The sequence below is a fragment of the Octodon degus genome, unplaced genomic scaffold (assembly GCF_000260255.1).
Source record: "Octodon degus isolate 3935 unplaced genomic scaffold, OctDeg1.0 scaffold00197, whole genome shotgun sequence".
Lineage (NCBI taxonomy): Eukaryota > Metazoa > Chordata > Mammalia > Rodentia > Octodontidae > Octodon > Octodon degus.
The window spans coordinates 3,117,365-3,128,917 of NW_004524773.1; the positions used below are offsets into that span (position 1 = coordinate 3,117,365).

Here is an 11,553-nt window from a genome sequence, read left to right on the forward strand (position 1 = left end):
GGTTGTTCACTGACTCAGCTCAGGGCTCCCCCCTGCCCCTGTCCAGCTCCCTAAACCGGTTGGGGCCCTTCCAAAGGGATTATTAGAAGGGAGAGGCCCCCATCTCCATTCCTATCTTCCTTTGAGGACTCAGGAGCTAGGCATCAGCGAGGCAGGCATGCAGAGGTGCCTGGCCCTCGCGGGCACAGGGGTGGGTCTGCTGGCGGCCGAGTGGGAGGTCGCGACGCTGGGTCCTTGGAGGGTGGAGCCTGTGGGGCCGGGAGGGCCTGGTGCCACGGGCGGGGCGAGCTGGTTGTTCCCTGCTCCCGTGAGAGCTGTCGGACCTGTTGTCCCCCTGCACTTCCGGGCTGCTGGGGAGGGGGACGGCGGCGTCTCTCCTCCCTCTTCCCCAGCCACCTGTCTCGTAGCAGAAGCAGCAGTGCCTGCGGCGCCGAGCGGAGCTGGTGAGCGGGAGCTGCCGGAGGAGGGGGCCGCAGACTCGGCCTCGGGGCGGCGGGGGCGGCGGGAGCCGGAGCTGGGAATCCTGTTCCCGGGAGGGACGGACTCAGGCTCAGGCTTGTCCTGAGAGCAAGGTGCTGGAGCCCCAACTCCTGGATCGTGGTGTGAGGCGGTGTAGGTGGGGCCAAGACAGAGGGGCTCCAGGGAGTAAGAAGGGGTGAATCCGGAGGGAGGACAAGGGGCGGCGCTCGGGGAGCCCAGGAGATCTCCGAGGTCGCTTAAGGAGGGGGTGAGGACATCTGGAAAACAGAGAGGCCCAGGGTCGGAGAGCCCGGGAGGGGACATGCGAGGACCCCGACCCCAAATTCCAGTCCCGCCTTTGGGAGCTGGGTACCCCAACTTTGCCCCAACTCCATGCCCCGCCCCAGGAAACTTCAGGCCACGCCCTCGAAATGCTCCGCGCCAGCCTTTGAACTTCGAGGCCCCGCCTACCGTGTGTGCTGGACTCTAGGCCACGCCCCGCCCCGCCGGGTCACGCCCCCGAGCTCCAGACCACGCCCACGCGCAGCAGCCCTCAGCGATCATGGGGACTCCGAGCAGAACGGACGAAGAATCTCCGTCGCCGCGGGTCTCGGGATGCGACTCAGAGGTTCAGCCCCAAGGGGCTGCTCAGATGCAGGGGTGCCCCGAGAAGCCCCGCGAGCAGGAGGCTCCTGAGGCTCCAGAAGAGCTTCCGAGCGGCCGAGAAGCTGAGCAGCTGCAGACCGAGGAAGAGGAAGAAGGAGGAGAAGGCAGCAGCACGGAGAGCACTCGCGAGGAGGTGAGGGCCCGGGGGCGACAGGCGCGGGAGATCCCAGACGGACGGGGGCTCGGACAGCTGGCCAGACTGACAGACAGGCAGAGACCGGCGACGGGGAGAGACTGAGAGGGACGGAGAGAGCAACCTGGCAGAGACTGGGGCGGACTCAAAGGGTGGCAGGACGTGGAATTACGTGTGATGACCAGACAGGACTACACGCAGAGGCCAGAGACCTAGAGACGGAGACCCTGAAGAGACAGGGGAGAGAGGAGGGAGATGGGGCCAGAAGGAAACGTAAAGACCAAGAGCAGAGGCACTCAGAAAAGCAGAAATAGCGACGCAGAAAAAGGGAAAAATAAGAAGAAATAGAGGCTCAGAAAAAAGAAACAGGGTCACAGAAGTCTCTTTCTTTCTTTCTTTCTTTCTTTCTTTCTTTCTTTCTTTCTTTTGAGGCAGTCTCACTCAGGCTGGCTTTGCACTCATTATGTAGCCCAGGCTGGTCTCGAACACAAGGAATCCTCCTGCCTCAGCCTTCTGGATTCAGGCCTGAGCAAGCACGCCCGGCTGGGACACAGAAATTCTGATACTGCAAGGGAGAAAGAGACCTAGAGAGTCGGAAAGATGAGGTTAAAGATAGAGGGAAAAGTCAAATACAAAGGGCAGAGATACTCAGAGACACCGGAAAACAAAAAGAGGGACACAAGTTTTGAGAATACTGCAGAGAGATCGAGCGATTCAGGGGAAGGGACAGAAGCCCAAAAAAACTGGAAAAGAGACTGAGAAGACCTGAGTAGGGGGCAGGGACAGAGATCCGGGGACTGCGTGAAGGTGGTGCAGAGAAAATGTTAGTAGGACGAGTCAAGTGGTCAGCAGACTGCACCCAATCCCACCCGGACCTTAAATGAGGATTCTAGGCTTGTTGGTGAGGCTGGGCCCTGCGGTTCCCTCGGAGGCGTGAAGAATAGGAATCAGATTTATTTAGCAACTTGCGGGAACCTCTAATTTCAGCCCGAGGCCACGCCCCCGGCACCGATGTCGGCCACGCCCCCTGCTCCCATCCCTGCGGGGAAAGGGATGCGGGAGGCTGCGCGGCGGCTGCGAGGGCTGCAGCTGGAGGCCCTGACGCGCGTGGCCCTGATGGAGCAGCGCGTGAAGGAGCTGCAGCGCCAGAAGAAGGAGCTGAAGATCGAGGTGAGGCCGCGGGCATCTCGGGAAGGGGCCCCGCTCCGTGCAGGTCTCTGTGCTCCCTCGCAGTGCCCGAGTTCAGGACCCCGGGCTCTAGGCCCCCGGACTCCACGCCCTGTTTCTCCCGGCAGGTGGAGGTGGAGGTGGCCCTGCGGCAGGCCGAGCTGGCTGGGGAGCGAGTGGCGGCCCGGCGGGAGGAAGAGCAGCTCCGGGAGCTGCTGGGACGGCGCACGGACGCGGAGAAGGGCCGCGAGCAGCGGGAGCAGGTTGGCCTGACGCTGCCTTGCAGCGGGCGGGACCAGTATTGTGGGTCGCGCTCGGGGCGACTGGGGCCGGGGCTGCCCGAGTGGGGGCGCTCGTGCTGCGGAGCGGGCGAGAGCTGCCCCGCTTCTCTGCTTGTTCTAATATATATCTGTCCAGACTTAAGCGTGTACCACTTAGAAATGAGAGAGAGAGAGAGAGAGAGAGAGAGAGAGAGAGAGAGAACGAGAGAACACTCGGGATTGAATGCAAGGAGTATGGAGCTACATCCCCAGCCCTTTTTCTTTTATACTTTGAGGCAGATTCTAAGTTTGTCCAGGCATCCTTCTGCCTCAGCCTCCCGATAGATACGATTACAGGCGTGTGCCACCATATTCCTCATTATTTCTCTTAAGAATCAATCAGTTCTAAGAAGTTTCTTGCTTCTAGTCCGTTTTCATGTTTCCTCTCTTGTCTCAAAAGTGCCACTTAGCAGGTGGCATGTTTGAATCAGCTTGTGGAAAGCCTGGAGTTGTGCTTGGTCAGTGTTCCTGCATGTCTGTCCCTCTGTCTCTGGTGGTTTTCACCCACTGTGTCTGCTCCATACTATTGGTTGGAGAAATTGCCTAGCTGTGGTGAAAGGCAGCGGCCTTGTTTCTGCAAGCCGGAGGCTCTTTGGCTGCAGAGGCTCCATCTGATGTTCTTAGCCCTTTCCCAGAGAGTATCGGGGACATCGGGACGTCATCTCTGGACATGCAGGCCGCCCTCGTCTCAGGAGCCTTGATCTAAAGATCTTAACATCTACCCCTGAGTGTTGCCTGGAGGTTATCATTATAGGCTGGAAAACGGTGACTTTGTAATTCGATCAGTCTTCCCTTGGCGAGCATCTAAGGCTATGGAGTTTCCTGGAGCTGGTCCCAAGCCCTCATTTACCGAAAGCCTGAGCTCTACATGCCCTGCTTCCTCTGATTCTGGCTCCTTGGTACCCCTTTCTCCCCTCCGCCGAGAAATCTATGTAACCGGCCTTCCCTGATTTCTAAGGCTTATCTTAAATAATAATACCTCACGCCCAGGAAGCCTTGGCTAACCCCAACAGAAGTTATTCCCTGCTCCATGCTCCCACTTCTCTGTGTTTTGGGGTAATGACTGCCCTGGGTATTAACTGGCTATGTCCCTCCTCTGTGCTGAACGGGGTCTGCATCTGAGCCACTTTGGGGAACCTGGTATCACCCAGCATGTCACATTTAGCCTTAACACCTCCACTCATTGCTTTCTTTTTCTTTCTTTCTTTCTTTCTTTCTTTCTTTCTTTCTTTCTTTCTTTTTTGAGACAGGGTTTGACTATATGATACATGCTGGCCTTCAACTCTCTCTAGCTCAGGCAGGCCTCAGCCTCCCAAGTGCTGGGATTACAGGCGTGCACCGCCATGCCTGGCTTCCTTCACTCAGTTCTTGAAAGCCTGTTTACTCAGTGTCTGCTCCTGGCTAGGTCTGTACAAGAGCAAATCAGATAGCTAGGGTCCCTGCCTTCCACGAGCTGAGGCTCAGCGCTGGCCTGGCTCTTCAGGTTGAGCTTCGGCTGAGGCTGAGAACCTGTTTGTTGTTTTAGGAACAGCGGCGACTGTGCCAGGAGCGAAAACGGGTGGAATGTCTTCGCCAGAGACTCAGAGAGGCCCAAGCACAGCTCGACTCGCAGCCGGAGGACCAGCACGAGCGGCTTCTGCAGCAGGTGCAGGAGGTGAGTGCTCGGCATCTTTCAGCAGTCGGATGTGCAGGTCCCCTGCCCTCAGTCCCAGAAGTCCAGGCCCAGCCCTCCTCTCTTAGACCAGGGCATTCTGGCTCCAGGCTGTTGCTCCCCTGGGTGCTAGGGGTCCAGGTCTCCAGCCTTTGGTGCTCTCCACCCCAACAGCTAAGAGAACAACTGGAAGTGGCCCAGCGGGCCTATGAGGACCTGGAATTCCAGCAGTTGGAGCGCGAGAGCCGGCAGGAGGAGGAGGATCTAGAGAACCCTGGGGCGCAGGCACCAGACCCCAAGGTCCTGGAGCTTCAGACCAGCGTGGCCCAGCACAAGGTAAGCCTTGGCACATTCGCCTTGCCTCTGCCCTGCTCTCGTTGGCACTTACTGAACATGAACTATGTGCCTGCCATGACTGTCACCACTTTATGAGTAATCACTTCTTAAATCCTCATAGCAAACCTAGGGGGCAAGGCCTGTTCTTCTGTTCCTGTGTCATAAATGAAGGAACACTTGGGTGTGGTGGCACACAGTGTAATCCCAGCACTCTGGGAGGCTGAGACGGGAGGATTCCAAGTATGAGCCTAACCCAGGCAACTGAGTGATGTAGTGAGACCTTGTCTTGGAAGGGGGAAGGTGCTGAGCTTGTCACTGAGTCAGGCTCTTGCTTTAGTCCCTAGTACCACAATAAAAGAATGGTTAGGGTGCTATGGGTCACTCACACACTCTTTCCCAAGGTCACTTAGTTCAACACGATAGCACTAAAATACAGGTACTCCTCATTTAATGACCTACCTGTGTGATGACTGGTTGGACTTAAGACCCGTGGCTCAGGCTAATGACCTGCCTTTTTTGTTTTTGTACAGTTCTGTACATCTTGTTTATACTGCTTCACTCTATTTTTCTGGAACAGTATACAGTGCACCTTGGTGTACAATACCGTCATTTTTGCAGCTTGTACTATACAGTATAGTACTGTAGCTTTATGTACCATTATACATTATAGTACTGTCCGTAAGAGTTATGCAAATAAAAACCAAGTCGTCAAGTTGGAGTTTCCTCTGACCGTTTCTTTGTTCTAATATTGCATGATCTAGTTGCAGGATCAGAGATCGGTCACTAAGTGAGCAGTATCTGATAAACCTCCTTGGCCTTCACCGCCTCACTCAGGGTCGTTCCCAAGCCTTTACCCCAAACAGATGTAACCACTAGTGCTTTATTTCTGCCTCCCTTCCATGGCCCTGACAAGTCCTGTGTGAAAAGGGTGGGGGGGGAGGGGGAGGGAATGGGGCTGGGGGATGGGGGAGGGAGTGGGGGATGGAGGGGTGGGGGTGTTACCATCTTTGCAGTTTTCTGCTCTCTGGGATTGGAAAACTCCTTTCTTCATTTCTACTTCTAGATCTTTTTTCTACCTTTCTCCCTGCCCTTTCTTTTATTTATTTATTTATTTATTTATTTATTTATTTATTTATTGTGTGTGGCCAGTTCAGCCCACCAGGGGGCGGGGCTGGCTGGCATGTGGAGCTGGGGGATTGAACTTAGTTTGTTCTAAGTAGGTGCTTTAGACCACTGAGCCATCTCACTAGCCCCATCCCTGCCCTTTCTGTGTCTCAGATGGCTTCTGTCTGATTCCATCTTGTGTCCTTTCTCTGCAGTTTGTCTCCATCTCTGTGTTCGGGTCTGTCCTGGTTGCTGTTCTTGCCCTGCCCTGCTCTGTCTCCCTGGCGGTCCCTGTGTCTCTATTCCTGATGACTTTCTCTGGGTCTCTGCCCCTTGGCCTCTGCTTCTGAATCAGCTGCTCTGTTCCCTGCTAGATCTTTCTTAGATCTCTCAAAGAGAAGAGGGCTCTGGGGGGCTTAACTCTGAGCCCTCGGCCCTGCACCCTCAGGGCTTGTGGTTTCCTTGAGAAGCTGGGGTGGACCCCAGGCCCCTAGGAGGACCTGCTCCTGGGGGAAGTGGGCTGGGGCCCTGGGCCAGCTAGTAACCAGGCAGGGCGCTCTGCAGCACCGCATCCAGGTCTTGGAGGAGCAGCTCAAATCCCTGAAGGTGCAGATGGCTGCTGAGACCTGGGGCCTGAGCCAGAAGAAGGAGGACGCCCGGCAGGCGCTGGCGCAGGTGCGTCGGTCCCCAGAGGCCTGTCCTGGGTCCTCACTTCCCCTGGCGTCCTGCCGTCTTCCCACACCTGCACTGTCTCCCCACATCAGGAAAGCTGTGGGGCCAGCCCATGGTGACTTGGAGGTGTGGTAGCCATGGTGTCTTCTTCTAGGAACGGAGTCGGCTGCTCGAGCTTAGTCGCCTTCAGGGGACACTTAGCGGGGATTTCTCTGAGTCTAAGCAAGCCCGCACCAAGGTATGAGGATTTTGATCACTTAACAGACCCTCCTCCTTCAGACCTGGGGGTCTAGGTCCCGATCCCCTCTTCCCTTGGGGTCTTCACCCCCGAGAACTTTGATCCTGAGGACTCAGGACATCAGGCCCCAGCTAGTCCTTCTTAGGGAAGCAGCAGTTTTGCCCATAGCCTTACCCTGGGAGACTGGACACTAAGGATCATAGCCTGACGTTCTGGCCTCCATGTGACCAGGACTTTGTTTTTCCATCTGAGAAATGGGCTGCCTTGAAGGCCGGGTCAGAGCTTGTAGGAACTGGTGGTTCCTCTGTGGTCTTCTGTCTCATCTTAGCCTTTTGCCCTCTCCACAGCTGCTGTTCACCCAGAAGACAGACCGCCAGCTGGTGGTGCTGCAGGACCCCGCTGACGCCCGCTCGGCTGCGGCCTCCACCTCTTCCTGCCTCTTTTCGGTGCACAGTTCTCTGCAGGTGCCTGACCTGTTCTCACACACAGGTTGGGAGGGCTAAGGACAGAGCCATTTGCCTGAACAGCCTGCCCCAGGGGTAGGAGAGGTGGGCCGGGCTCGCCGGCTGTTTAGATGGCTCCTGTTGGCAGTTCTGTCCTTCCTTCTGCCCAGCACCCCATGGGCCAAGTGGCAGTGTGCACACTCAGGGGCAAATTTGAAAAGTGACCAGAGTATACTGATAGGGTCTCCTTCCTGCACCCCTATGAGACGCTGGGCCACCTCCCAGAAGCAGGGCAGCCACTTGGTTTGGGTCTCGCTATACAGTCCAGACTGGCCTTGAACTCACAGACATCTTCCTGCCTCAGCCTCCTGGGTGCCAGGAGTACAGGCATGCACTACCATGCCTGGTTCTGCTACTTGTTTTTTTTTTTTTTTTGTATTTTATTTATTTTTTTGCGGAACTCGGGGGGGAGGGAAGCGGTGAACTCAGGCCCTTACACTTGCCAGGCAAGCACTTATTCTACTGAGCTATTTCCCCGGCCGTTTTTTTTGTGTTTTAGAGAAGGGTCTACAGGGTGTTCAGGGTCTCACTACTAGATCGGACTTGTAGTGATCCGCCTGTTTACAGCCTTCCAAGAGCTGGGATTGTAGGCCTGTCCGCCACAGGTGACTAATGGAGCAGTTTCTAGGCTCATGTGCAGGAAGGTTGGTCAGTTCATTTAACGTAAGCACCACGGGCACCTATGCTGAGCCTGTACTGCGTGGATTTGCTTAGTGCTGAGTGTCAAAGGCTGGAGGAAGCAGAGGCTGAGGCCGGCACAGGCGCCTGGGTCTGGGATTCCACTGTGTGAAGTAGAGCTGTGTCCTCCCTACTCCCAGGGGCTTCAGGAGCTCACATGGGCCAGCAGAGTGGCAAGACAGTTCTCCCTTGGGCTCCATGGAGGACTGGCTGCAGGACCCCCATGAATACCAATATTTAAGGAAGCTCAGGTCTCTCCCATGAAACGACATGGTGTTTGTGTATCACCCGTGGGCGTGCTCCTGTGTGTGTTAAATCACCTTTAGGTGACTTGTAGTACCTGACACAATGGCAGCTCTGTGTAAACAGTTGTCCTGCCTCATTGGAGGGGGAAGAGTGGCGAGAGGAGAGTCTTAGTGCATTTGGTTCAGGTGTGGTAGAGTTGCCCGGGAAGGGTTTGCTGATGGCATCCTTGGGTTTCTTGGCCTCTGTATTTCTTGTGTGCTTGGATGTAGAAGCCTGAACAGAGTCGTGGATGCTCAGGACCTCCCCGGGCCGGTGACTGTTGATGCTTTTGTGTGAGCTTGGTGCCTAGATTCGTGGATTCATTCATCAGATGTTGCCCATGGCAAAATTCCAATTCTCTCATTTCTTTTTCATTTAATTTAGCAAAATGCTTCCATGAGGGGAGGCTTTCTGTTTGGTCTCCCAGAAGCACAGATTTTGCTGGAAACGCAGGACGAATGCTCACTTTACTTGCTTGTCTTTATTTTTTATTATTTTTTTTAAATTTTTATTTATTTGTGTGTGTGTGTGTGTGTGTGTGTGTGTCCAGCTCAGCCCACCAGGGGACGGGGCTGGCTGGCATGTGGCGCTGGGGGATTGAACCGTGGTCCCTGTGCGTTGCTAAGCTTGTTCTAAGTAGGTGCTTTAGACCACTGAGCCATCTCACCAGCCCCAACTTGCTTGTCTTTAAAAGAGAGTTCATTTGTCAATTCAGGTTTTCTTTTAGTATCATTACGAATTCATGGATTAAATATATTTAAGGAATTATGGTCCCGAACAGTAGGTGTCCTGATTAATGCTCTAATTATGCCACTGTTCTTTTTATTTTTTATTCTTTCTTATTCATGCAGAAATCCTTTTCTTTCTTTCTTTCTTTCTTTCTTTCTTTCTTTCTTTCTTTCTTTCTTTCTTTCTTTCTTTCTTTCTTTCCAGTGGACCTTGAGCTTGTCAGACAGGCGATTATGCTGCTGTGCTATCTTCCTGGTCCTGTTTTGTTTTTTTTTTTAAATGTATGTATGTATGTATGTATGTATGTATGTATGTATGTGTTTAGTACAGGGTCTTCAGGGTTTCACTGCACAGATCAGACGTACAGTGATCCTTCCTGTTTTTCAGCCTCCCAAGCGCTGGGATTACAGGCGTGCGCCACCACGCCCAGTCTCAGTCACCATCTCAGCGTGCCCCGGGGGTGGGGCTGGCACGGCGGACCCTGAATTGAACTCTCAGCCCTTGAGTCTGCCTAAACTGGCCCTTGAGTCTGCTAAGCTATCTGGCCAGCCCTGGCCCTATTTTTCTAAACTGTTTTGGCCGGCTCCTCCTGCCCTGAGGGCGGGGCTGGCAGGGCATGTGGTGCCAGGGATCAAACCTCCTGTGGTCCCTTGTGCCTGCCTAAGCTTGCCTGAGCGGGTGCTTTCTGAGCTTTCTCTTGGGCCCCAGACCCTGTTTTTTCTTTAAAATGTGACTTTAGGAGCTGGAATGTGGTACAGTGGTGCAGTATATATCTAGCAAGTGGGAAGGCTTCGGTTTGATTTCCCAGCACCATGAAGGGAAAAAATACTTTATTTTTAAATTTATTATTCTTCTTTTCTTTTTCTTATGTTTCTTTTTTTTATTAATTGGTTTAGTTTTTGTGGAAGGAGTTGAACCTGGGAGCTTGTGAAGAATAGGTGCTCCACCAGTGAGCTACATCTCTAGGCCTTTTCTTTTATTTGAGGCTAGGGTTTTGCTAAGTTGCTCAGGCTGTTCTTAACTTGTGATCTTCCTACCTCCGCCTCTTGAGTAGCTTGGATTAGAGATATAAACCACCAAGTTTAGCTTATATTTTCTTTTTTTAAATGTATTTAGGACAGGGTCTATAGAGTCTCACTATGTAGATCGGACTCCTTAGTGATTCTCCTATTTTCAGCCTCCCAAGCTGCTGTGCACCACCATGCCCAGTCTCAGTCACCTCTCAGCACGCCCCAAGGGTGACGCTGGCATGGCACGCCAGGGATTGAACCCTGTGGGCTGCACTCTGCCTAAGTAGGCGCTTTAGTCTCTTGAGCTATCTAGTTGGCCCTTATATTTTCTTTAAAATATAATTGTGTCTTTTTTTTTATTTTTATTTTTTTATTTTTATTTTATTTTTATTTTTTTTTTCAAATATAATTGTGTCTTAAAAAGTACTCACAAATCAACATTCATTTTATTATTTTCTCTCTCTGTCTCCATATAGATAACCACTACATTTATTTATTTATTTATCTGAGACAGGGTCTTTCTGTGTAGCCTAGGCTGGCCTCCACCTTGTAGTGATCCTCCTGCCTCTGCCTCCCAAGTCCTGGGATTGCAGGCATGTGCCACCTGCCTGGCTATTTTTGTTTTCTTTTTCTTTTTTTTTTGGCAGAACCAGGGATTGAACTCAGGCCCTTGTGCTTGCCAGGGAAGCACTTATTCTACTGAGCCATCTCCCCAGCCCCCTATTTTTGTTTTCTGAACCACGTATTTATCCCTAATTGCTCTACTGTGGCCAAACTATTCTTTTTATTCTTTTTATATAACCACAATTTAGCAATCAAATTTCTGGAAACTAACATTGAGACAATCCTGTTAGTGTCCACAAGTATTTTTTCAAACATAAACTTTTCTTCTGGTCCAGGAACACAGGTTGCTCTTAGTTGTCCTGTTTATTTATTTTCAAAAAGTTAACCCTCCTCCTTGTTGAAAATTCAGGTGATATGTGAGGCTGCTGCTATTGGTCCCCCCACACCTGCCGAGGGCAGGCAAGCAGGTCATTTCCTTGTGCGTCTTCCCTGATGTCCTGTGTTGCTACAGCGGCTCAGGTGTATGTTTTCCCTGGTAGAGGCCCTGAGAGAGTACTCTGCGCGGTTATCTTGGCGGTCACGTCCTACCTGTATGTAGAGATCAGAATCCTCCGGCTACACACTGTGGAGCTGTCCGGTGCGTGCATTACCGTGTTCTGCTCTGATGGGCTCCGAGCTGGTCTCCAGTCAGCACCTGTGGCCCTGCAGGGAACAGCCCTGAACCCACATCGTTTTGCACATGTTGAGTGTGTCAACCTATAGGCCGAGTGACCAGGAGTGGAATTTGGGTTTCAGTGGTGTATGCATTTTGTCCTTCCTTTTTTTTTGTTTTCATGGTCCTGAAGATTCAACACTGGACTTCTGCATGGAGTACATTCCCATACCTCTTTTAATTTTTATTTTATTTTTTCCCCATAATTTTATTAATAAACAAATAGCAGTGAGACAGTTTCAAATCAAATTGGTAGGACAGTTTCAATAATTAACACATTACATACATTCTTCCTAGTGGTTAATTGCTGTACAAGATGCAGACAT

At 52.5% G+C, this 11,553-nt stretch overlaps 1 protein-coding gene across 1 annotated transcript in view; it reads left to right on the forward strand.

The window, feature by feature from the left end:
* Positions 1 to 313: 313 nt before the first annotated feature.
* Phldb3 (pleckstrin homology like domain family B member 3) overlaps positions 314 to 11,553 on the forward strand; it is a 22,267-nt gene continuing 11,027 nt past the window's right edge. The window contains exons 1-9 of the mRNA XM_023704573.1: positions 314 to 443; positions 867 to 1,258; positions 2,246 to 2,428; positions 2,554 to 2,688; positions 4,271 to 4,399; positions 4,571 to 4,732; positions 6,401 to 6,511; positions 6,663 to 6,746; positions 7,094 to 7,210. Of these exons, the coding sequence (XP_023560341.1) occupies positions 1,022 to 1,258; positions 2,246 to 2,428; positions 2,554 to 2,688; positions 4,271 to 4,399; positions 4,571 to 4,732; positions 6,401 to 6,511; positions 6,663 to 6,746; positions 7,094 to 7,210 (1,158 nt within the window). The 5' untranslated portion in view covers positions 314 to 443; positions 867 to 1,021. The remainder of the gene's footprint in view (positions 444 to 866; positions 1,259 to 2,245; positions 2,429 to 2,553; positions 2,689 to 4,270; positions 4,400 to 4,570; positions 4,733 to 6,400; positions 6,512 to 6,662; positions 6,747 to 7,093; positions 7,211 to 11,553) is intronic.